Source organism: Carassius carassius, chromosome 25 (genome assembly GCF_963082965.1).
Source record: "Carassius carassius chromosome 25, fCarCar2.1, whole genome shotgun sequence".
Taxonomy (NCBI): domain Eukaryota; kingdom Metazoa; phylum Chordata; class Actinopteri; order Cypriniformes; family Cyprinidae; genus Carassius; species Carassius carassius.
The window spans coordinates 4,466,252-4,492,376 of NC_081779.1; the positions used below are offsets into that span (position 1 = coordinate 4,466,252).

At 40.4% G+C, this 26,125-nt stretch overlaps 1 protein-coding gene across 1 annotated transcript; it reads left to right on the forward strand.

Moving 5' to 3' along the window:
* Positions 1-4,007: 4,007 nt before the first annotated feature.
* Positions 4,008-25,836, forward strand: LOC132103952 (protein capicua homolog). Its single transcript, XM_059509064.1, has 19 exons — positions 4,008-7,692; positions 8,636-8,767; positions 8,910-9,060; positions 10,039-10,132; positions 10,423-10,605; positions 11,507-11,639; positions 11,753-12,040; positions 13,564-13,661; positions 16,349-17,189; positions 18,272-18,411; positions 18,505-18,665; positions 19,815-20,002; positions 20,086-20,484; positions 20,911-21,086; positions 21,191-21,315; positions 22,100-22,251; positions 22,552-22,683; positions 22,775-22,900; positions 23,198-25,836. The coding sequence occupies exons 1-19, from the start codon at positions 4,137-4,139 to the stop codon at positions 23,467-23,469; spliced, it is 7,347 nt and encodes a 2,448-aa protein (XP_059365047.1). The 5' UTR covers positions 4,008-4,136; the 3' UTR covers positions 23,470-25,836.
* Positions 25,837-26,125: the final 289 nt, after the last annotated feature.

A 26,125-nucleotide genomic window follows, 5' to 3' on the forward strand; every position in this document is an offset into this window, starting at 1 on the left:
ACACATATATATATATATATATATATATATATATATATACCAATAACAGATTTAGCATATTTGAAATCTTTAAGATTTTTTTTAAAATATGTATTCTTTAAACTAACCAACAACAAGGCTTTTTGTCGTTTGTTGTATTAGTATGCAGTTTTAAAATTCATGAATGTCCTGTTTATTTATTTTGTTAACATTACTATGCTATTTTCGTTTTAATGATTTATATTTTGATTTGGAATAATGCCTCGATCAAGTATTTTGAAATCGCAAATTATTAATATTTTCGATTTTGACCACCTACTCCCCTCGGCTGGCCCTCCCTTTGAATCCCATTGGCCGATGCAGTTTCGGGATCGACCAGCTGTTTCTTGTTTTCCCATAGCGCGATTGGTCCGAGTGACCTGTCAATCAACGGGACTTTGACAGATGACACCGCCCTCATCACGGCTAGTCGAGCGCTGACAGGCTACTGTACCCTTTAGTGAATGCTGATTGGTCGAATGCGCTGGTTGTCAAGGCTTAGTGCTTCATTCACCATTTTGCGACTGTAGAGTACCCTGGAACCTCAACGGCTGGAGTTTTTTCTCATTTGCGGAAGAAAAACACTCTTTGCAAAAGCTTTTTCGTGGATTCCGTGGTTTCATAGGCTTGGCTTTCACCTCGACACCATTTCGACGGCACTGTAAATATTCACACGGGGTAAGTTGAAACCTTTCATCTGCATTACTGCAGTGATCTTCCTATACATTTAACGCTGTGTGTTGCCTTTACATCGCGGACGCATCTATAACGTTTCGCTGTCAGTTGTTTACTTTCCTCTTACTGGATTGTGTAAAATGGCGGAGTAACATTAAGCATTTTAACATAACGTTACACACACACATTGAAAGGGAGGGGTGGAGGTGCACAGTCAGCCTAAAAACTTTTTTTCCTGAAAATATTTAAAGCTACAGCTTCAACAAACTGCTTTTGTGTATTCGTTTACCTTTCAGAGATTGTCAATGCTTATTGTATATCCATAGCTTTTCACATTAACATAAGGCGATTGTTCTGTTAGTTAATCTTGATTATATTAAGATAATAATATATATTCAGTTACCTTCAGTACATTTAACTCGGATGTTTTCATATTTATAGCCTAAATGTATTTGTGTATTTGAGAAGGATTGTTTTTTCTTTTTCTTTATTAATTCTTATTTTGAATATCACGGGCAACGTCGCCCTCGATTCAGGAGCTTTAGGGAGACGGAAGCTGCTGTGCGGCCTTGTGTTGTGGAGGAGGCCTACAGCACTCGACTGTGTCGTAGGTGGTTGTAAGCGTAGAGTAGAGCACTACGACCAATAAAAGCGCTTGACACAGATACGGCGGTGTATGTACTACTCAGCAAAACTTTCGCAAGTCGACGACAGCAGCACCATTGTTGATGGCAGACAGGGGTTTTACTTTTTTTTCAGGGCATTTGAGTTTATTTGGAGACTTGCTGTTGCATGGGAACATTTATTAGTGTGCATTTGGCGAGTCATTATTTTTATTTTTTTGCCAGTTCAAAAAGTTTTACACAAAAATACACACACACACACACACACACACACACACACACACACACACACACACATATTTAACCTGTTAACTGCCACCCGGCCGCCTAAGTTTACTTCACTACATTACAATTAAATCCTAATCTAATCATGACAATCTATATATCGTTGGAAAGGCAGTTGGAAATCTTTTTTTTTTTTTGTTAAAAATGATGTAGGAAAAGTAATAGATTAATTTATGGCAAGAGTGCACCTCAAAAACCTACATCATAACAGGAGTTCTGACCTTTGTCGAGAAAAAAAAAAGTCTTCTCTGTTGCCTTTTTCTCTATCACATTTTAGAAATCATCAGAAATTATATATCACTTGAAAACTTAAAATCTCAAAATTCATCATTTTAAATTCAAACATTGCATTGCCATGAAAATGGTGCATCAAAATCATGTTAAAAAATGTTTTCAGGTCATGAATTATAAAAATATAGGTTTGGATCATGCACTAAAAAATGTGAGTCACAGCTAACAGGTTTAATTTCATGTATTTTGCTGACATTTCGTCCAAAATGAGTAATAGCGCATTAGTATACATTTTACCAGTTCATTAATTTTTCTGGGAATCAAACCCATAATCTTGATGTTGCTGGTGTCATCTCTATGGTTTGAGTTTCAAAATCATTAAATATATATAAAATTCACATGAAGCGGGTCTCCACCTTATGAGCAATTGAGCATTGTCATGTTGACATCACATGACACAGTGTGTCATGCAGAGTTGACACTTACTACTATTTGTAATGACATTATAAAACATAAAATTATATTAAGTTAACACAGTGATTATAAAATATTAAATATGTTTATTTTATTAACATATAAACTGTTTATTTTATGTATCGCACTTTAGAAAGCACATATTGTTGGTGTGTAAGAGCATGGAATCCGCAAGTCCATACAGAATAAGAACACATTGAGTAAAAAGAGTGATGTCAGTATAACATCCAAACAAGTGGTACTATTGGGATAAAAACTGAGTGCCCTTTTAAACAGAACCTTTCATTATTTACACTTTGTTTTATCTTATATGCACTGGAATAGTTTAGTGACCCAAAAATTTTACTCAACTACACGACAAAGCAATAAAAGTCTTAGCAGGTCTTAGTACACTGTTTTATGGTATAATTTTCTTACTGGAGGTAATATACTGCATATCTTAGATTTACATATTGCCTACAAACTTGTCTTACAGTGCAAATGGCAGTGTGGTTACTGTGGTTTCTGCTCACAAGAATAGGACAGTTTTTCATTGCGGACCTAAAATGATCTGTTACGTCTTCGTCAATGGCACCATGCATTGGCTTATCAAAAGAGGTCATTCATGTTCTGACCTTTAACCATAATATATTACCCAGATAGTGCACATACATCTGCAAGATCGCTTCATCTGGAAAGCATCTGCTGTGTACAAACATCTGATAGACGTCTTTAAGATGTCATTTTTACATACATTCTTAATCATAAACATCGTAAAGACATCTTCTAAATGTCGGTTTGATGTCTGATATGTCCTACAGATGTATTGCAGATGAGCAAACACTTAAAAAAATACATCTTGTAGATGTAAATGCAGATGTCAAATAGACGTCTCCATGTTGTATGTGTGCTATCAGGGTAGATGCACATCTGTAATTAAATGAAGACCAGTCAGTCATATTTTATATTCATAAAACCTGCATGCAGTTTTTGAGATATTCAAAGCTTAAATTAATTGTCATTTGATTAAACTGAATTATTTGTAATATGTAGGGCGTATATAAGATTGTTTGTAGCAAGTGTATTCAAGTGTCTAAATATATTTATACAAACGTTAAGGTTGATAACGTATCTGTGGGTTTTAAATGGGCTTTAAACACAATCCACACTGTAAGATGTTTGGATGGTAAAGAAAAGGGTGTTTTGGTAGGAGGAAAGAATGTGTAAGTAGTAATGTGTAAGGATGGTATTGTACATTGAGATGTTGTAGTGCTGTGACAGGAAGTGAGGACTGTAGGGGTGGATTGCCTCTGTAACGAATGCAAAAAGGTCATTTGAAAAAGCGAGTGAGAGAGAGCCTTAGAGTCACAAAAATACCACTGAACAAGGAATTCCCCCGCCTCCTCTGATCCATCAAGTGAGTGTGTGACTTGTCTGGGCAAGCATTTTTCTTTTGTGTTCTGTCGTTTTTTTCTTTCTGTGTTAAGTTGTTATATCCACTTTTCAGGGCTATGTTTTGCATTTTCACACTTATAGAGATGTTTTGATAAGATTAGGCACTAAACATACAACTTTATTTTGTGCACTAATTGTTTTTTTATTGTATATGTTGTATTCATATTCTCTATATGAGATCTGTAGTGCTGTATAACAACCTGATCCACCTCATGTGCTGTGTTTCATTGCAGGCTTTAATTTAAGAAGGAGACTTAAATTAAGAGGTTTGGACAAGAACAGAAGAAAAAGACAGAGAAGGGGCGGGATGCAAGAGGGAAACAGAGCGGAAGATATTGATAGGCTGGGACTCGCAGGAAATCAGGAGGATTAGAGACTCTCTCAGAGCAAGAAAAGATGAAGCCCATTAAAAAGCAAGAAAGGCGGTCGCCCCCATCCACTCGCGCCAAAGGAGTTAAGAGGAGGCCAGCAGATAGTAGCCCACAAGAAGAGAAGAGAGAAACTGAAGAAAAAACCCAAATTTCACCTACCTCTCCCAAGAGACATTTCTCCTCAAATTCAGACTCATCGCAGGAAGGGCCACTGAGAAAAAGTGGGTCTCCGGAAAAGGATGGTGTCCTCAGTATAGCAGTGGATTTTGGGAAAACAGAGGAATGTCCTGGGAACTCCAAGTCTGGCGGAACACAGAGTGACAGCAGCAGTAGCACGACCAGTGCCAGCAATAGCCCCAACCCTTTGTTTAGTCGTAAGACGGCCACTTTTAAGACCCGTGTGCCCAAGAAAAAGTACATCTCAGAGCACTGTGCCGGAAACCATGGCAACGTCAGCACTCCCAGCACACCCCCACAGAGCAGCAGCAGCTCTCATAATGCAAGTGGTGCTAGCCAGGGCCCAGCTGCCTCTGCTGCGTACACAGACCTACAAGGTCAAAGCCAGCTGATTGAGGACAGCATCACTGGGTACAGACACAACAATGTTACTGTGCCTACAGGTAGAACTGCAGGTGAGTGCAAAGAGAGGGATGGGGTGAGCACATCTAGCCCACAGCGTTGCTCCTCAACTGATACAGCCAGTGAACACTCAGCCGACTTAGAAGTGACAGCTTCAAGACGTGATTCTCACTCCAACTCCCAAAAGCCACAAGCACATAACACTTCAGCATCCTCACAGGAGAGCCTGTCATCTGGGTTAGCTGGAGTCCTTGCCAAAGGTCTCAAAAATCAGAGAGTTCTGGCCCGACAGGGTCCCAGATTAGGGGAAGGCTGGCCTCACGATCGGGGCCAAGAAATGTCTGGAGTGTTTCGTGCTGGAGTTGTGCGGAGAGTTAGCGAGGAGCATGGGACTGTGGAGGTGCAGCTGAATGGAGAAAAGACCATATGCAAGTACCCTTTTAGAGTGGTTACTGATTCTGTTGACCTTATTCTTGATGCGTCACTTCCTGGTTTGGCACCGGTGGCTATAGGCACACGAGTCTGCGTCCCCTTCGGAGGAGGTGACGAGGGCAGTGAGGGAGCGCAACAGTGGTACAGAGAAGGTATAGTCACTCAAGTCGATCCACACCCAGCAGTGTCTTTCCCATACCGCGTTCAACTAAGGGAGGATCAATCTGATGAGAGAAAGGAGAGGAGAGGTGTAGAGGATGATGGAAGGGCTCAGGCTATTTGGGTCTCACGACAAAATCTCCGCCTCCTGGTTCCTCCATGGGACCTAGAGCCACCCCAGCCAGCAGAGCCAGGGGTTGATGGTAGGCGGGTAAGAGAAAGAGAGTGGGAGGAAAGAGAGGACATGGAAGTGGAGCAGGAGGTGGTTCAACTGACTAGACCAACATTTGTTCAGAGTTTGTTACATCCTGTGACTGTACCTTTCACCTCACCCCATTCTTTGTCTTCTGCCGTTAACCCTGCCATCACATCTGTACTCAATGTAGCCTCAAACAGAGACTGGGAACAACACAGAGGGAAAGACCAGGAAAGAGAGTTGCATAGGCACTTAGAGAGAGAAAGGGAACGAGATCGAGATAGGGAGAGGGAGAGGCAAAAGTCTCATCCTCTTCATTCATCTACCCCAGATGGGGTGGACTTGGAAGTCAGCTGTCTTAGCCAGCTAAGGGATGGTGGCATTAGTGCCATGGGAAGCAAAACTCTGGGGGTTCCTTCTCAGCATCGGTCCATTCTTTCTAAACCAAACTACCTCAGCCCTCACCTTTCTGTGGTGAGAGGGCTTAGCACCCCGATTGCACCCCATCTGCCTCTTGCTCCTCACCCAAATCACCCCCCTATGCTCCTGGGCCTGGATTCAGCCACAGGTGCGGCAGTCATCTCTTCCACATCCCAGCTTCCTCCCTTGCCTCAAAGCTCTTCTCGAGGCTCCCTGGACAAGACCCCCAGCTCCAACTCGCATGGTGCTTCAGGGGGTGGCTCTGGATCCTCGTCCTCTTCTTCCCGTTCCCGCACACCCCTCACAGCCGCTCAACAGAAGTACAAGAAGGGTGATGTGGTATGCACCCCTACAGGCATCCGCAAGAAGTTCAATGGCAAACAGTGGCGCAGACTGTGCTCACGTGAAGGCTGCTCAAAGGAGTCACAAAGGCGCGGCTACTGCTCGCGGCATCTCTCCATGCGCACCAAAGAGATGGAAGCTGGAGGCGGGGTTGGCCGAGACAGGAGTGGTGCCAGTAGCACTGGCACTCTCACACCTGACCTTCGTTTAAGTGGACGCACCAGCAGCGAGTATGACTGGGATGACAACTCACGAGACAGCAGTGAAGCAAGCAGCCGTGGCGGGGACTCTCGACCACGTCTGGTGATGACTTCTCTTATACCACAAGAACTGCCACGCGACATGTCCCGTTTTGACTTTGATGAGTGCGAGGCTGCAAATATGCTGGTCTCACTTGGCAGCTCGCGCTCATGCACACCTTCATTCTCACCTGTATCCAATCAGTCACCATTTTCACCTGCGCCATCCCCCTCACCCACACTATTTGGCTTCCGCCCAGCTAATTTCAGCCCCATCACAGCACCTCTGACCCCTCGCCGCCCTCGCCATCTCAGTGGCACGAAAATCCCTGGCACTCCCAGCACAGAACGTGAGCGCTACATCTCTGGCATCATGCCTACTTTTCAGACCAACCTGACATTCACTGTGCCCATGAGCCCCAGTAAACGTAAGCTGGATGCCCCACCACCCCCGCTGCCCAGTGCATCAGACTATTCGAAATCTGATGCCCAGTTAAATGACCCCAGCCTCAGCCTCAACACAGCAGCATTCAGGGTTCTGTCCCCCCAAAGCCAGCCTACCACCCCCTCATCTCTCTCATTCCCTCGACAGAGGAGTGTCACAAGTCGACCCTCATCCTCTGCCGCATCCACTCCACCCCCTATGCTGGTTTCTCCCACACCACCCTCACCCCTGTCACAGGATCCCAGCTCACGTCGTATTGTTCCCCTACGTGATTCGCCTGTCATCGTTCGTAACCCCGATGTACCACTGGCAAAATTCAGTGATGGCCCCCTGAGCCGTAGAGGAAGCTCGCGCTCTAGGGAGCACAGCCAGCCCCCTAACCATGCCATGGGCCTCCAGGCCCCTGTGCCCATCAATGGCGCTGCCACCAATGGAGCCGTTCTCCTTCGCAATCCTGCTCCCACCTTAGTCCTGGTGACTTCCTCTCAGTCATTGACACCTGTGGCTCCTGGACATCCCGCCCATTCAAACTCTGCCACTTTGCATGTGTCCACTTCTAATGCAACCACTGGACCTGCCCTTGCACTATTAGGCTCAGGATATAAGGAGCAAGAGAGGAAGTCAGGTAGGCCTTCAGATGCAGGTGGTACTCTCCCACAGCCTGTGGCTTGCCATCCTTCACCCACAGCTCTGTTGCCCCTCATCCTGCCAGCCGAGTCCCCTCACCCTGCTCCTCGCAAAGACATCATCATGGGAAGACCTGGCACTGGTAAGAGATAAAATATAAAATATAAATAAAACCAATTAGAGCACTAACATTTGTAAATTATTGATTACCAAAGCCACTCACAATTTAAAGTATGAATGAATCCAATTTAAAATGTGAGCATGCCAACTTTTTGTTATGTGTACACAATGATTCAAAGGTTTAGGGCATAATAGGTGTAATCAGTATGGTTTATAAAAATTAATTAATATTTTTATTTATCAACGATGCATTAAATGAATCCTTGTCCCTGAAAAAAGATTCTCACATGTTTCAGAACAAATCTCAATTTACCAAATTCTTCCAATGCCAAATTATCTAGGCAGTTCTTTTTACATGAATTTTATCAAAAATTAATTTATTGCACAGTTTGTTATAGTTGTTTTGTTTTTTAATGAAAGAGAAGATAGAATTTTTTTCTGGATTAATTTGTGCTGGCCAGAATATGTTGTTTTTTAAGTTGGAGGACACCAGTAAACACTTTCTATTTCCTCTCAAGACTGACAAACTGCAAAAATAAGGGGGCTCAGAGTGACTTTGGTATGCTGGTCAGCAGCAGGTGTGTTTGGGTGTGTGTAGTGAAGAATAAGTGCACTGTGCTTTCAGGGTCAGTGTTTCTTTAGACAGTTGCAGCATGTCTAAAATGATACACAGGAACTTGCCCAGACATGCATGGCTAGAGGGTGATTGGACCGCCCTGATTCTAATGAGTACTTAATCTGAGATACACAGTTTACTGGAATGACAGATGCCTTGGACAGTTACACACTCTCTTTGTTTTACCAATCACTGATATACAGTATGTATATGAATGGCTTTCATTCAGGTTCAGTCTGACACAGAAAGGTGCTTTTTCACCAGTTCCTTCTTAAGAGAATAGTGAGGCTGTAGGTTTTGCGAAACAGTTTTGCGTGTATGTAAAAGGTTTGTCTGTCTCTTCATTTAGTTTGGACCAACGTGGAGCCCCGCTCTGTGCCAGTGTTTGCGTGGCATTCGTTGGTTCCTTTTCTGGAGACCAACCAAACAAAAATGTCAATGCAGCCTGCAGATGGCCAAACACTTGTAAATCAGGGCAAAGGTAACATTTGCAAAAAAAAACCCTGAAACACTATAATTAGACGTTACAGCATTTTCCTGTATGAAACTGCATAGACTATACACAAAATCACATTCACAATATATGTTTTCAGTTGATGTTTTGAAACTGAATAAACTTACAGAACCTCGCTGTGGAGTTGCCCTTGTGACTGAGGGACCTACTGAACACCCAGCACCACAGAGAGGTTCCCCATCTGGCCCCCCTCCTACTGCTGAAGACCCACCCGTGGAGAGAGGAGGTGACAGTGAGACCGAGAGTGATGCTGATGACCTGTAAATATCTGTTTGCATCTCACCTCTTGACAATAAAAGCAAACATTAAAGGGATACTCCACCCCAAAATGAAAATTTGTCATTATTCACTTAGCCCCATGTCGTTCCTAACCTGTAAAAGGTTCGTTACACAATTTAAGATATTTTGGATGAAAATCGGGAGGCTTGTGACTGTCGCATAGACTGCCAAGTAAGTTACACTGTCAAAGTCCAGAAAAGTATGAAAGACATCGTCAGAATAGTCCATCTGCCATCAGTGGTTCAACCATAACATTATGAAGCGAAGAGAATACTTTTTGTACACAAAAAATGACTTTATTCAACAATTCCTCCCCTATGTTTCACTCCATATCATCGTAGCGCCATTTTGGAGATTATGAGCTGAACGCAGGTAGTGTACGCTCTTCTAAGTCAGCCCTGCCACAAGGTTGCGCTGTTTTCTTTCAAATCAAGGCATAAATAGATGTACAAAGAAACTGATACTTGTGGCGCCGCTGATACAGAAGAGTGTATGCTGCCTGCGTTCAGCTCATTATCTCCAAAATGGTGCTACCGTGATGTGGAGAGAAACAGAGGAGAGGAAAGTCCATGGCAGATGGATTATTTGGATGACGTCTTTCATACTTTGGGGAAACCTTGACAGTCTAACTTACTTGGCAGTCAATGGGACAGTCACAAGCCTCCCGGTTTTCATCCAAAATATCTTAAATTGTGTTTACAAGACGAAGTAAGCTTTTACGGGTTTGGAACAACATGAGGGTAAGTGATTAATGACAAAATTTTCATTTTGGGGTGGAGTATCCCTTTAAGATTACAATATTTTCAAAAATATCGGTTCGTAATGAGATATAATATACACATATGGGAAAAATATTTATTAAAAAGAAATCACAATAATTTATTAGTTTTAACTTTTTTTCTGGTTACTGTTTTTGATGCAATTCTCTCTCTCTATTTTATTTTTATATTGTTTTTCAGTTTTTTTCCAGCTCAAGACACTGCTCCATCCATCCGCTCAGTGAAAAGGCGCACACAATCTCTCAGTGCACTCCCAAAAGAAGGTGACAAGAAGGTACGTTTTTATTTGTAATTCTTCTATTCGTGTCCTAGTCGGCTGCAATAGTGACAAACAGCAAGAAATTTTGTCAGTTGCTTGGTTTGCTTTGAGTAGCACCGGACAGTCTGCTTTCTCGATTTTAGTGAGAGCAGAAAAAATTACCTTGGAAACTTGTCAAGGGTTTCAGTTTACAATGATTAAGCATTGCAATCATTAATTTCCCTTATTATCTTCTGTTAAAAGTGCTATAAATATGTACACTCATAATTTCTCCTCTCTGTCTCTTTCTCTCTCAAACCACAAAGAGGGAAAAGGACCACATCAGGCGGCCAATGAACGCATTTATGATCTTTAGTAAGCGGCACCGTACCCTGGTTCACCAGCGGCACCCCAACCAGGATAACCGTACCGTCAGTAAAATACTGGGTGAATGGTGGTACGCGCTGGGACCCAAAGAGAAGCAGGAGTATCATGATCTTGCCTTCCAGGTACAGTCATTCTTGTGAAATATTGAGAAATACTTCATAAGAGGAAGATGTCATACCATTCTGTTGTCTTTCCTTTGAAATTAAGAGTAAAAATGTGGTTTTGCATTTGAATTACTGATAGACTGATATCAGTTTAACAGTGGTTGATATACAGTAGATGCAAATATCTGGAAAGCAGGGTGGTTGATGGCCCATTTAATGTCAATATGCACTACTATAAATTTTTTTTAATGTTTTTTAAAACATTACATTCGTGCTCTCGCATGCTAATCAAGGCTGCATTTGTCTGATCAAAAATACACCCAAACAGTAATATTGTGAAATATTATTACAATTAAAAGAACTGTTTTCTATCTGGATGTATTTTAAAATATAATTTATTCCTGTGAGCCAAGTTTAATTTTCAGCATCATTACACCAGTCTTCAGTGTCACATGATCCTTCAGAAATCATTCTAATATGCTGATTTGCTGCTTAACAAATATTTCTTACTATTATTATCAATGTTAAAAACAGTTATGCTGCTTGATAATTTTGTGTCAACGATGATACATTTTTATTCAGTTCAGAAGAACAGCACTTGAAATAGAAATCTAACAAAATAAATAACTTTATGCATAACAAATAAAGCTTTGCTAAATATATTCATATATTTTGAAAAATATATTTTAAACGCTAGTGTAATCTAAATTAATCATTCATAATTTAATAATACGATATAGTGATTACAAATATATTAAATGAAATGATCATGGATTAAAAAAAAATGCATTTACATTACATTCATGTGAAAAAATATTAGAAATCAGAATATGTGCATGATCAAAGTGTTGCACAGTTATTATTTATTAAGGCTGTTACTTTATTAATAACTTCCTGTCTTACTCTTGATGTCTTTTAGGTGAAGGAGGCTCATTTCCGGGCTCACCCTGATTGGAAATGGTGTAACAAGGACAGAAGGAAGTCCCTTTCTGAGGGCCGGGGAACTCCAGGGGCCAAAGAAGCTTGTGAGCGTAGCGTGTCTGAAAGCACAGGTCTGTGTGGGAGTTTGTTTATATGCGTGGGCGTTTGTTGGTCTTGTGAAAGTATGAGTGCATAGTAGTGTGAAACACAACTGATGTTGAATTAACCTTCTTTGTCTCCCCAGAGGCCCATTCCAAACGTCAGGGGGCCGACCACAAAGGAGCAGGGCCCAGCTGGACTTCACCTCAGTCTGACTGTCACGGAGGATCGATGGGAGGGCAGCTTCAACGGCCTCGAGCCTTTTCCCAGAGCGCTGTGCATACTCTGGAGAGGAGGGAGAAGGAGAGAGTTCAGGAAAATGCGGGACTGTTTCATCCCCGTCCCCCTGCTCACCCTCGACAAACGAGTGAGGATGTGAGCAGTGATGAAGAGCCAATGGTGATCTGTGAAGAGGGGGATGATGATGTCATAGGTAAATTACGTGCATCATATCCACCTAATTCTGCAACACAAAAGTAAGCTATTTTCTGTGAATGTGTGACATTTCATTGACATAACTGGAGGAATAACAAAGTACAATAAATGGTAAAATTATTTGCACTACAAACCAATTTGTTTATAATGCATTAAAATACAGGTTTGCAATATCGAGCATCTGTTTTGTACAGCTACAAATAACTGGAAGTGAATGACATGGAAAGTCTTGCACATGCAAGTTACAAACTGCCATACTTTTTAAAATAAAATGGATACATCTTTGCCAATATAATACCTAGCAGCGACCCAGGTCACCCTAGCAATAACCTGAAATGCCCCAGCTACCATCCAAAACTCCTAGCATCATTGTGGTACAATTTGCATATGCAAGCACCATTCATAGTTTCTTCAGAAATGTAATTTTGTAATGTAATGTAATTTTAACTAATATTATGTCAAGCATTAAATATTGTATTAATGTAATGTTATTATAAAGTGTTGGCACAAGGAAGTCTCACTTTTTTTGCTAGAGGTCTGGATAGGTTGGAAACCTAGGGTGATGTAAACCCCTCAAAAAATTAAATGTCTCTGTTTTAATTTTCCTGGATTCTGTTTATTTTTTTGGATTAAATTGATAAAAAAAAAAATATATATATACAATCAATAGTTTATTAAAAGTTTAAATAAAAGAGCCTTATAAAACTTTTTTTTTTTTTTTTTCAAAAATTCTGTGTTGTATGTTTTAATTTTTCTGGATTCTGTTTTTTACAAGTTGACTATTAAAAACGGTGGTAGTCAAATAAATATGTAAAACTTTAACAATTGAATGATTCTTTTCAAATGTAATCAAATTAAATTCGAACAGTTCCTTTCATTTTTTAGGCAAACAAATTGCCACACAAAAGAGGTTGAATGTCCTCATATAGTGAGACAGCAGATGCTGAAAACACAAGCTTCACACATGCTTGAGAGTGGAAGGTGAAACAGCACAACTCAATTACACAGGCACGCAGAACATGACTGACTTAAATAGCGGTCTTTTCGTGGTTTAATATTCACAGACACTACTTCATATCGGGATTTTTGTACATTTGTACTTCTGTTTTATTGATCCAAATTTAGTCGAGACATTCCACATTATATGGTAAATTCCATTTTCATGACTGAATTACTGGATGCATCGTAGACAACACAAGACCCCAAAAACCCTGGTCTGTAGATAATGCTGTTATACGTGGAATGTACCTACCATCAGAAAGTGATTATTTTACAGCGATTCGGTTTTGATGTTACAAGTGTTTTGCGTTCCATTCTCATTGTTTCATTATTAGTCAGTCTTGACTGATTCTTGAGTCTGTGTCTCCCACGAGCTCTGTGCTCTCTGATGCACCACCACCATCCAAACTTCATTAATTCATTTTGCAAAGGCAAAATCTCCTCGCTGCTCAGTGCTGTCAGTCCCATGAGTGTGTTATTTGCAAGCGCTTGTCTCACAGCTAACGTGTGATTCCTCCACAGAAGACTCGTTTGCAGACGGCTCCATTGACCTGAAGTGTAAAGAGAGAGTGACAGACAGCGATGACGAAAACGAGCATGCAGACGAAGCTGACAGCAAGGTAACACTTAATACATCACATGGGTAGTTGGTATGACATCAAGTGTAGTTCAGTTATTTATTTATTTTAATGAATAAACATTGTGCTACATGCAAATTCCAAATTCCTTTGGAAATCTGATTCAAATGGTGACAAAAAACACTTTCCCAGTTAACAAGTCTTGATGTTTTAAAAAAATGTCATTGTTATTCACCTGCCAACCACATCCAGCTGTCCTATGTTGTCTTGAGGGAAGTTAATGGTTATATTGTATTGATGAAATAGAGCTCTTTGTTCCCAAATATGCTTTAGATTACATAAGCCTCATTACCACAGCAATGATATTTGCTCTCATGTAGTTATTATTTATAAAACCAGATTATTTCAACATTTGTGTGTTTGGTCATCTGGCAAGAAACTATTATTTCTCCAGGATTTCCTTGTGAGGTTTTCCACGCCAATGGATATACCCACAAGGCAGCAGATGTCTCTGAGCGTTCCTTCTGTTAGATGGTTCACTGACCAAATTGTTTGCCTTTAAGGAAAATATCACCCCAAAATTTTAATTCTGTTATTATTTATTCTCACTCGTGTCATTCCAAACATGCGTTAGTTTAGTAACATTGAAATACTCTTAAAGCTATTATCAGTATTTTGGATTGGTTTTTATTTTTATATATGTGACCCTGGAGCACAAAGCCAGTCTTAAGTCTCTGGGGTATATTTGTAGCAATAGCCAAAAAACAATTGCTAAGAATTAATTTGGAGAAGATAATTTTGCACATTTAGTTTTTTTGGCACACTCAGATTCCATTTTCAAATAGATGTATCTCGGCCAAATATTGTCAGATCCTAACAAACCATACATCAATGGAAAGCTTATTTATGATGTATAAACCCCTTAAAAGTTTGTAAACATTGCAACGTCTCTGGGTGGGCGGGGCTTAGCTGGAAGCAAAAAGAGGCGCGGACGCAATGTTGAAACAAGCGTAAGCTAGAATGTTTTAGGAGGGATTTATTAAACATGGATGCAAAAGAAGGTTCAGGACAGCTATTTTTGTAAATTAACTCTCGTGGATGCCATACGGCCATATCAATTACTTTTGGGTGGTTTGGGGAATTTTAATGTAACCTATCGCTGGGCTAACTATGATTAGCAATGTGTATTATTTTAAAGAGACCATTCAAAGGATGGCACACACATCTATCGCTGTATGTTTGTTTAACATTTAAACTAGCTAGTGCGCTGAAGGTTGGCGACGTTTCACCTATAAAACAGAAACTTGCTGATTTTCTAGATAAAACCAACCCACCAGTTCATATGCATAGATTATTTTACCTGATATGAAGTGTGCACTGCAAATACAAGCATTATTTATGATCATCTCCGTCCAGTCTGTATGTCGTATTGCATTCAACCACAATTGTGTTCTTGATTTCTGTGAAGGAATGTCTGCCGGGATCCGGTAAAACTTTAGTTTTGAAACAAAAGTGCTGTTCCTTCTATTCTGGCAGCCAAAAACACAACAAGAAAACATTTTAAAGTCAAAACCTCAAACTTTTAGCGCCTTATGTTTTGCCTCCAGCTAGAGCGGTGACGTCACAGTGACGTAGGCGATTAAGGGGTCTATAAAACACAATTTACACTTAAGACTGGTTTCTGGTTCAGGGACACATATTCTATTTTATTGTAAAGATTTTTTTTTTTTTTTTTTTTACATCAAGTAAAACTAATTAATTATATTTCAGTTTATGTTTATTTAATTCCAAGTAGCAAGGACTTTTTAATGGTTTTAGTTTTAGTTGACTGTGATAACCCGGTTCCAAACCTGTATTCTCAAATTTTCTCTGTTATATTTTCATGCAGCTTTTCCTAGGAAATGCAAATAAAATAAAAAAAGAATAATTGAGCATGAAGGTACCTCCTGGAACTGATTTTGGACAAACTTCTGAGGCAACATAATAGATTCCACAACAAAATAGAGAGAGCTTTGGTGATTGTTTTGATTAATAGGGGTTATGTGTATTGTGTAAACCTGGTCTCGCCGCTCCCGGTTCAAGCGTTTTGCATATGGTTCGTTAAATATCAAGCAGTTTTACTCAAGATGCCTTCAAAGTAGATAGCAACGATTATCATAATCAATGTCCATCAGATATGCGGAATGATATCTAAACATTTTTTATTCTTTTATATCAAAATTTATATCAAAATATTTAATAAAACGTCAAAACAATAAAAACAGCTATAGCTAGTTCTTAAGTAATCTTAAAAGTCCATAGATATCGCTATTTCTTATTTATTTTCAATTTATTTATTACGGCTGTAAGCACGTTCCCCAACTGGTGAAAGCGAGACCTGTTTTCTGGGCCTATTACTATAAATACTCATTTCTATCTTGAAGTTACGGCAAAAGTGGAAAAGTTTGACAAAAATGGGGATTATGGGATATCATAGGCAGTGGAGAATATATCTATGCTGCCTTCACAAATCGATCAGATGAAGGTATATCAGTACTCTGGATATGACACGATCATTGAATTCAGATGTGCCTTGTTGCCTTCCTGTGGGGGCAGCAATTTTCTGCTTTCCAACATGTCTTCAATATCAAATCCAGCACAAACCTCATGTCAGTATCGTAATGTGAATGAAATGATCAGTGTACTGTATAATAGTGATGTAATGTCACAAATGATCTTCTTCTCTTCAGCACAACTTCCAACCAGTCCATTCTTCTTTGGGGTTGTCTCCAACTGTCAACAAAGATGACAAAGAACAGCATGAAAAGAACCTGGAGAAGAAGGAGAAGAGAGGAATGGGTGGCGCAGAGCTGGATAATGGGGGGCCCAAAGAAGGGAAAGGAGGAGGTGGAGGAGGGCAGGTTCCGTTCCATGTTAATTCGGCCTCCGTTACTGGTATAAATGCCAGTTTGCCACATGAAGCCAGGATGTACCATTCACAAGGCGCTGTCAGGATGGCCCCCACCGTGGTGACCAATGTTGTTCGTCCCATCACTAGCAGCCCTATCTCCATCATCAGCAAGCCAGCTGATGGGGGCGTTGCTATTGGGACCCTACCTCCAGACGGGAAGTCCAAGCTACTGATTGGTGCCGGCGGAGCAGGAGGAGGTGGGTACTTTCCCTCCTCTTCCCCGAAAGCTAATGGGCAAGGAAGCTTAGTTACTGGCCTAGTCCTGGGAGGAGCCTTCCCAAACCAATCCACCATTCAGCTCATCACCCCACCCCAACCTACTCCATGCAACGGAGCCCCTAGTAGCAGTTCAGTACCCTTTCCCCTACTTCATCACCAGTTCCTCCCTACTGCCCCTAGTGGCGGGAAACCTGTAACACAGGTTCAGTACATCCTTCCAACTCTGCCTGCAGCTGCCAATCCCAGCAGTCCCTCCTCCCAGCAGGCCTCCAGCATCCTTACCTTGCCCAGTGCCACACCCACCCACGTGAGCCTGGCCAATGGTGTACATTCAGGTGCAGGGCAAGGAATAAGATATGCTTCAGTCCCAGCAGTGGGAGGAGTCAGCCCAGGAGGTGGAGGTGAGATTTGGGGAAGTTAAAATGTGGTGAAGAAATCAGACACATGTTTAGTTAAATTCAAATTTCCAGTTTTAAATGTATTTTTCAGGCCTGTATAAATTATGGAAATTTATCAAATTTTAAAACTTGTGCATCTTTTTATAGTAAGTAATATACATTAATTTTAAATTTATTTTCTGTCAATCAGTGTAAACTACCATTCAGAAGTTGGGGTCAGTAAGATTATTATTTGTATTTATTTTTGAAAAAAATAATTAGTTTATGGTCACCAAGGCTACATTTATTTCATAAAGAAATATAATAATAAATTGTTTAAAACAGTAACATTCAGAAATAGTACATCATAAAATAAATGTCTTCTATTTGAATATATTTTACAATGTAAATTATTTCTGTGATGAAATCACATTAAAATAATTGTAATATGCTGAGTTGGTGCTCAAAAAACATTTCTCCTTAGCATTGTTAAAAAAAAGTTGTGCTTTTTATGAAAACTGAAACTTTTTTCAGGATTTTTTGTTGAAGTTCAAGAAAGTAAGAACAAATTTTTTTTTGGTAACATTTATGCATTTTTTTTTTTTACTTTGATCAATTTAATTGCTGAATAAATGTTATTATTATTATTAAATTAGTACTAAAAGTATTGTTGATATCTAATGTGAAATGAATAAATTTTCTCTTTTCTAAAATAAAAAAGCTCTAATATTTTCAAGTTTCATTTTAATAGTTTATCAGAGCAAAACCTCTGATTGTGAATGACTGGACTAGATATTGCATATTGAGTAAAACAAGACCAATATTTGAGTTATGAGTGAATTGGTTCTTTTCAATGACTCTGTTGAACCACTACACAAATGACTCATTCACAAACAAATCAGGAAAATTATTTTTAAACCATGTGGGTTCCCTATAAATCTGTCTTCATCCAAGAGAATGCGAGCTTTATTTATGCTTTTCAACATATTGAATTAGGTTTCCCAAGCTTACACGGATCAGGATTATGCACACAGTGTTAGGGAAATGTGTTTATCAAGTTTATTCTCGGTCTCTACTATATCAGTCCTTTTCATCGCTTTGCACAGTTCAAGCACAGTCCCCAGTCTTGCAGAGCAAGATGTTGGTTCCCATGGCAACAGTGGGAACAGGAGCTACACCTCCGCAGCCGATTTCCCTGCTGGGTGCATCCCTTCCAGTTCAAAATGGCACTCAACCAGGAAGTAAGGTAGATTGGCTTGAGTTACTATCCCGCTACATATCCCGAACAAGAAGCATTTATTGTGTTTGCAACAGATTCATGCCCTTCTTTGCTTTCCAGGTCATTCAGATTGCATCAATGCCTGTGGTCCAAACAAATGTGCATCCTGGAGGAACAGTGCCTACTGGCAGCTCGTTTCCTGTCTCTATGCCAACCGTGACTGTCATGGCCCCTGGACCCAGCCCTCCTCAGACGGTGCTCTTGACATCACCACCTACAAGGTACTTTACTGCCCACTGTCTATTTAAAGCTGCAGCCAGACATCAGGGGCAGGTTGCATAAAAGGCTTAGACTAGTCCTACAAGGAAGTCATCAAATTCTATTGCTTTAAGACTGGTTATATGTTTTTAATTCTGTTACATTAAAATGTAGATTAGTCTATGTTGAAGCCAAAAAAATAAGACTGATTACCGCTTATTTAACTGCTAGTTCGTCAGACTAGATCTTGAGACACTGTCTAAGAAACTAAGGCTAAGTTTATGCGAATGGCCCCTGAGTAGGGCTGGACAATTAATCGAAAAGTAATCAAAACCGAAAATCATAACCTCTAACCAACGTAATTTTCCCATGCTGGTTATTTCGGTTTTTTAATCCTGTTAATACTTCCCCCTTAAAAGCATACTACCGCGTATGTCATACTACATGACTCTGCCCCGTCCAGTCAGTGGCATAAAAGCAAAACACGGAGGTGAACGCCGGTTCAACACATTGTGATGGCGCGCGAGCGGTGAGCCTTGAGTCTTCACTAAACTTTGTCAGTTGTATTTGTTTTATGGTTTGGATATTCAAGAGATTAGATGATCGGATGTGTATTCTTATACCGAGCTACCATGTTCGCGCAGCTGCATTGTGGCACGAACACTCATATAAACAGTAGCTATGAAGATCGTGCGCACAGAGGAACACAGAAACTGTCAGCGCTGTCCTGTGATTTATCACTAAAGTAGCTTAGAATCTCAAAACTTATTAGAGCATGTTTGTGTGCAGCGCACATGAAGCACAAGAGCGTGCACAGAGAGCAGCGGTCGCGCTGCGGGTTCCCGGTTTGTGTCCGTTCTCGGACTGTTCTGTGTATTTTAACTGTAGAAAAGGTTGTTCCGAGTCAAAACTACGATACAGAAAACTACACCAGTATATTATCATAAACACAGCCGTTTTTGTCTTGCGTGTGTCTAAAACTAAACTAAAACTGATGTAAAAACAAACACTTTCAAACCACTCTACCAGTTGTTTATCCTCAGATTTAGTTTGTGTCTTGGTTAGGAGTTTGTGTCTTTGACAGGAGTGTTAAGAAAGATCCAGGTACATGTCTTTGTTGGAAAAGTCACTGTGACTCAAACCTAACTATATGCTGTGCTTACGTTGCTCAGGATCACATATGTCCAGTCAAGTCCTGGAGTTGCTGCTCCTTTGCCATTGGGTTCAACACCTGCAGTCTCTTCCACCCAGCAGGCCCCATCATCTGCGGGTCCATCTTTTTTGCAATCACAGGTGGCTACCCTTGGCTTTACTGCAATTGCCCCAGCCGGTCAGGCCTTGGTTCAACCTATTGTTGCAAGTGAGTGTTATTACTGATAGCTCTTTAAACCACCAACACATATTTAACACTGCATGACAAACATCATCAAATTTCTACCGCAGGTCAGCCACCCCTCCTGGCTCCATGTCCACCCCCGAGCGGATTATCACAACAGGCACAAGCCTCGACAGCCACCCATCAACTTGTGACTGCCATTTACCCCAGAGTCAGCTTAGCCGGAGGAGTTGTGTCAGTGACAGCCGTGCCACACACAGCAACTTCCACATCAGTTCCAGCATCATCCTCAGCGCCTCAAGAAAAGACCTTTTCAGCTGCTGCTGCGCAACCACACGCACAGACAGATCCGCAGCTGCAGTCTCAGGTAAACATGCACATGGAAAACGAGAGAGGACCAGAATCTAGAAAGGAGACTGAGAAACAGAGAGACCTGGTGGTGTCAAAGGATGGACATCAGATGCCCCCTAGTGGTTTGGAGGAATCGGTGCAGCACGCACATAAAGGTAAACGTAACATCATAAACTGTACAATAGTAAATTTGGTTGCACTTTATTTTAAGGTGTGCCCTTGTTACATTGAAATTATACATTAAAGAACTAATAATTATTAACAACACAAACTTACTATAAGGTCAGGGTTAGGAATAAGGTTCGGTTTAGGGTTTGTTGCATATTATGCAAAGAAAGTACATGTAACTAGTGTAACAAGAACTCGGTAAAGTGTATATCTATCTCATATATATATATGTATATATATATATATGCTTATTTAAAAAATGTCACTGACCGCAAAATTTTAACTTTGTATTTATTTATGTAATATGATATATCGCTTGGAAATTTTGGGGTCAGTGAGATTTTTTAAATAAGGATTTGCATTACAGAATGTGCTTGCAGTCCCTCAAAAGTCATGTTCAAAATGTTCTGTAGGTCAGCATTGTGTAGGGAAGGAGGATGGAAAGAAAGGGAGCAAAATGGAGCAAGAGTCTGAGCGAGACATAGGAGGGGGCCCGTCTCAAACAGAGAGAGTTGAGAGAGCAAGAGCGATGGAAGGGGAGAAAGAGACTCAAGCTGAGACCAACAGCAAAGATGAACAGTGTCGAGAGGTAAGATGCTTTTCTAAGTTATGCAATCCAACTTTTCTGAATTCACTAAATTTGCTAAATTAAGTTCGGACACTATAAATCACTTTTTTCTTTCTTTCTTTCAGGCAGGACGCAGGGAAGCTTCTGTTTTGGACCCCCCACAACCCCCTTTGCAGACTGACCCTCCATCTGCTAAAAAGACCAAGTTCCGCCCACCTCCACTGAAAAACACAACTGATGCTGGCGACAAGTGAGTGGCATGACCCCGGATCAGTCAACAGCCGTTTTAGTGTATCATTAACATACTATTATGATACGTATTATTCTTCTGAATTAGCTTTTATTTGTATATTTTCTGTTTTATTAATTTTGTTTACATTTTTTAGCATTTGTTACAGCTTTAATTTTTAGTTTTAGTAATTATAGCGCTTCAATATGTGTATATATATGTATATATAAGTGTGTGTGTATTATTTGAAAAAACTTTGTAATAAGCCAATGACATGAAGATTATAAGTATAATTATAAGATTATAGTTTCAACAGGTAGCCAAAAAACATAATATGTGCATGTATGAAGGTGTATTATATTCTTGGCCAGTGCATTGTAAGTGTGTGGTCAAGGTTATATACTTAATATCCTTACTTTACTGTAAAATTAACAAATCATAGTTTTCAAGGGGATGGCAATAGACCTTTAAATATATTTGACATCAAACCAGATGTAATATTATTCTTTTAGCTAGCTACAGTTTACTAACTTCAATTCAAGATTCTCTTCAAACTTTTTCTCAGCCATGACAGTATTTGACCTGGAAGGGAAAACTGACTGTAGCGCACATTTATGCCCATGCATTGTAACACATTTGGTTGTTGAGCTTGTTTATCTTTCAGGCCTTACACTAAATTGGTAGTCATTAGTTAGACACATTCCTCCAATTCCGCTTGCATCTTTCTGCTCACATCATTTACATTACTTCTCTGCTGATTTGTCAATTATTTAATTCTGTAACAACTATATTTGCTCTTTCACAGGGCACTGTTTGGCTCCTCTTTTGAAGAACGTCTTAAAGAGCTGCCGGAGTTCAAGCCTGAAGATGTGCTGCCCTCTCCCAATCTACAGAGTCTAGCGACTTCCCCTAGAGCCATCCTGGGCAGCTACCGCAAGAAGAGGAGGAACTCTACAGGTCAGAGAAGAGGAGAAATATGATGAGAAATAGTAGTTTCATACACCACAATTTACTCCATAAAATCTATATTTACATTCATGCATTTAGCAGATGCTTTTATCCAAAGCGACTTACAAAAGAGCAATTTTTCAAAAAGCCAACAATATTTTTTAATATACAAGCCTGGTTTATTAGACAACTAGATGAGGAAGTGAGCTAGAGAAGGAGGGTAATGCATCTATATTCCTTTTTTCCTAACTTTAGCTTTTTGTGTGATTTTGATCCCTCCTTTCATTTTCTTTTCTTCCCGTTCAATAGATCTAGACTCTGCCGATGATCCCAGTTCACCACGGAGGAAGAGTCGTCGCCTGTCCAGCTGCAGCTCAGAACCCAACACGCCCAAGAGTGCTGCCAAGTGTGAAGGGGACATCTTTACCTTCGACAGGGCTGGTGAGCTCATTTTTATGTCTAAACTCAGTCTCGTGAACCCATGCATTAAGGTATTTATTTATGTGTGTTTCTCGCCTTCTGTGTTTATCAGTTGGAGAGACCGAGCATATTTTAGAGGAGTTGGACCGCGTGCAGCCTTCCTCTCTGCGTAGGATGTTGGACCAGCGGCGTGCTCTCGTCATGCAGCTCTTCCAGGAGCACGGCTTCTTCCCCTCAGGTAACATCAAGTTGGCCATCTCCCAGCATCGCACAGCCAGACTTTTGACTTGAATTGATTTAAAAAGTCTACTTCAAATAAATGCTGTTCCTTTGAACTTTCTATTCGTCAAAGAATTCTGAAAAATAGTATAGTTTCCATAAAGATGTGAAGCAGTACAATTGCTTCCAACATTGATAATAACAAGAAATAATTGTGCACCAAATTTGCATTGCAATAATGATTTCTGAATAAATAATAAGCATCAGCCATTGTTGTGAAGGCAGAACGTAGCATGCATATCTTTTTTTGTTACAGCACAAGCCACAGCTGCCTTCCAAGTTAGCCACTCGGAAACATTTCCTAGCAAGGTGTGCCTGCAGCTGAAGATCCGCGAGGTAAGGCAGAAGATCATGCAGACCGCGGGCAGTTCTGAAACCATGGGAGGTGTGGCTAGCGGAAACTCTGACTCCGCCTCTACTCCCGGACCATCCAATCCAATAGCCAGGGACAATTCCGAAGCAAATGAGCGGGGCAGGGCCACGGAAGAGCCAAAGAAAGACGTGGACGATCCGCAGGAGTCGAGATGAAGAACGACGAGCAGAACAGAAGGATGAAAGACGAATGTAGGGATGGATTATAGAAATGTGTAAACCCATTCCTGCTGGCGATATACAGTACAGCACTTGTGGATTTTGCTTAGTTTCTAATCGAACTGATTTCGTTGCCATTGCGTTCACTTCGTTGAAGTTCTGTTGTTACACACACACACACACACACACACATACAAACACACACACTTTATGCAATTACATAATAATATCACTTTTCCACGTTAACGACTTGCACAAGAAACTAGAACATGCAGCGCATGAGGTCGCACTCATTTGCATATACCACTCGTGTTAGGCCGTCATTGGTCCACCTCTGCATTAGGGCGTGGCTTCACCTTCTGTCAGAATTTTTGAGCCCTTCAATGCTGCACCACAGGCAGCACCAAACCAGCCTGTCTGCACACACTCTGTAAAGCCCCCTACGTGGGGCTAGCACAGATTTTTATCGAAAGGACTGAATGTTTTAGAAGAGAAATTAGACTGTTTTAGCTACCGTTAACTTTCGATCCAAAATGGGGATGGGGTGGGAGGGGGAGGGAGGGTGTACAAATGCGCTTGCACTTTCATTTGTATAGGCCGAGAGGAAAGCAATAGCCGGGGGAGGAGAAGGGTCTTCATGCGAATGTTACGCCCCCGTGACGGGGTACATGCATTGGCTGTTACTGTTCTTCAGCGCGGGCTGTAAATTCACAGGTTTTTTTTTTTTTTGGTCCCAGAAGCAACAAACTTAAAACTTGTAATCACGTAGACCAGCAGAGCAGAAAACAGAGGCTACGGCGACCGCCACAATCGCATAAACAACAACAACAACAACAACACAGCGCATTCAAAAGTGAGAGAGGAAAACATTGTCCAAACGTCGAAAAGAAAACGCAAACGAATAGAGACACTACCCCTCTTCGAATCAACGTGTCGTCATGCTTTGTCGTTTTGTTGTTGTGTCGTAATGGTGGAACTGACTGATATCTTTTTTTGTATTAGCTTGCGCCTCTCTTCTTCTTCTTCTTACTCTAGTAATATTTTCAGCATGGACTAATCCAGCTATCTAAGTGTTGGAGCGATTATGTCAAAAAAGAAAAAAGCCTCTTTTTTGCCTCTTAGCTCCTCTTCTCTGGCCGCCGACTTAGGCTTTTCCCCGTACACTGTATATATATATAACCGTGATGGCTGGGGAGGGGGGCAAGAGGGTGTGTTCTTTTCCTCGCTTCTTTCTTGCTTTTTTACATTTCAATCAGGTGTTTGCACAATATGTGGTCCAAGACCATGATTTAAATCAGGAAAGTATTTGTTTTTAGATATTTAAAAACTAACTAACAACTTTGTTCCATTGCGTTCGATTCTCCCTTTGCACATCCTGCAAGGAAAGCCCTTATATTTTTCATCTCCTTAATAGACTATTAACCGAAGTGTTGATGGAAAGCGCCACTTTAAGCGCTGGTTTGGAGTCAGAGTAAGCGTTGTAGTCTGCGACGACTATTTCGATTCAGGATTACGCAAGGGAAAGCTGACTCGAGACCAGCGCTGGGGCGGCATTTCTCAGGATCTCCTCTTTATTACTCTGACTCTTCTTTCATTGGTGCAATAGAACGTGGGTGGGAATTTTTTTTTGAAGTAGACGAGTGACCTGTTAGTGCCATAGATTTTCACTGTACAAGCTGTAATAAAAATATATATTGAAAGGAGAGTAGGGAGAAAAAAATCAATGAGTATCAAGAGAGAATTCCAAACTGAACAAACTAAAAAAAAAAAAAGTAACCTAGCACTTTCTTGCGTCTGGTTTTGCTGAAAGAGAAGGAGTGTAGAGTATAAAAATGCTACTCAGTCTTCACTTGAATGTGTGACAATATAATTGTATAAATATACCTATATATTTCTATATGTCTATGATATATAGATGTCTGTGTGTGTGCGAGCGTATGTGCGTATACATTACATGCACCCTGACAAATCAAACATACTCCCGAGCAAAGGCTATTCATATTTTCCTTCCCGAAAATGCAGTGGCACTGCATTAAAAGACTGTTAGCATATGCCTGAAAACTGGTGGCTACTGATGTGCGTGAGGAGAAATTGGCATATATAACCATTCAACTCAATTCTTAACTTCATTTATCTGCCCTTTCTTTGCTTCCCCCGGCAACAGACAAATGCTTGCACACACACACACATACCTGCACATGTATGCGTGTACAACTTATGATTGTGTATCCAATAAACTGTCTTTACTTTGGAGAAGGAGTTTTAGAATGAGGAAGGTGAGTGCAAACTCATCAGCAGGTATGTTGACCATGTGCAATATTTCTAAACAAGAGATTATTGAAAAAAATTAAAGATCTAACACAACGCTTGGGATTTTGTGTAGTTCTTTTTTTCGCTGAGCGATGTGTTATGTATAGATGTGTTTAAGAAATTTTAGAAGCTTATGTTGTCACTATGATGGGGTGTCTTTATTAGATACACGTTGAATTCAGAATCTGATCTTGTTTGTAAATTAAAACTTAAATGAGTAAAATAATATCTATACTTCATTTTTATACTTTTATTTGCTTATTATATTAATATACAGGGTTATTATTATAATCTATTTTAATATTTATTTTTATCTTTATTATTCTTTAAGTTTTATAAGGTT

What these genes read in the sequence shown, in the direction of transcription:
- LOC132103952 (XM_059509064.1), top strand. Translation starts at nt 4,137, where the DNA reads ATGAAGCCCATTAAAAAGCAAGAAAGGCGGTCGCCCCCATCCACTCGC. An exon ending in CATGGGAAGACCTGGCACTG is followed by an intron (nt 7,693 to 8,635) that starts GTAAGAGATAAA and finishes CTCTTCATTTAG; the next exon opens with TTTGGACCAACGTGGAGCCC. An exon ending in TAGCGTGTCTGAAAGCACAG is followed by an intron (nt 11,640 to 11,752) that starts GTCTGTGTGGGA and finishes TTGTCTCCCCAG; the next exon opens with AGGCCCATTCCAAACGTCAG.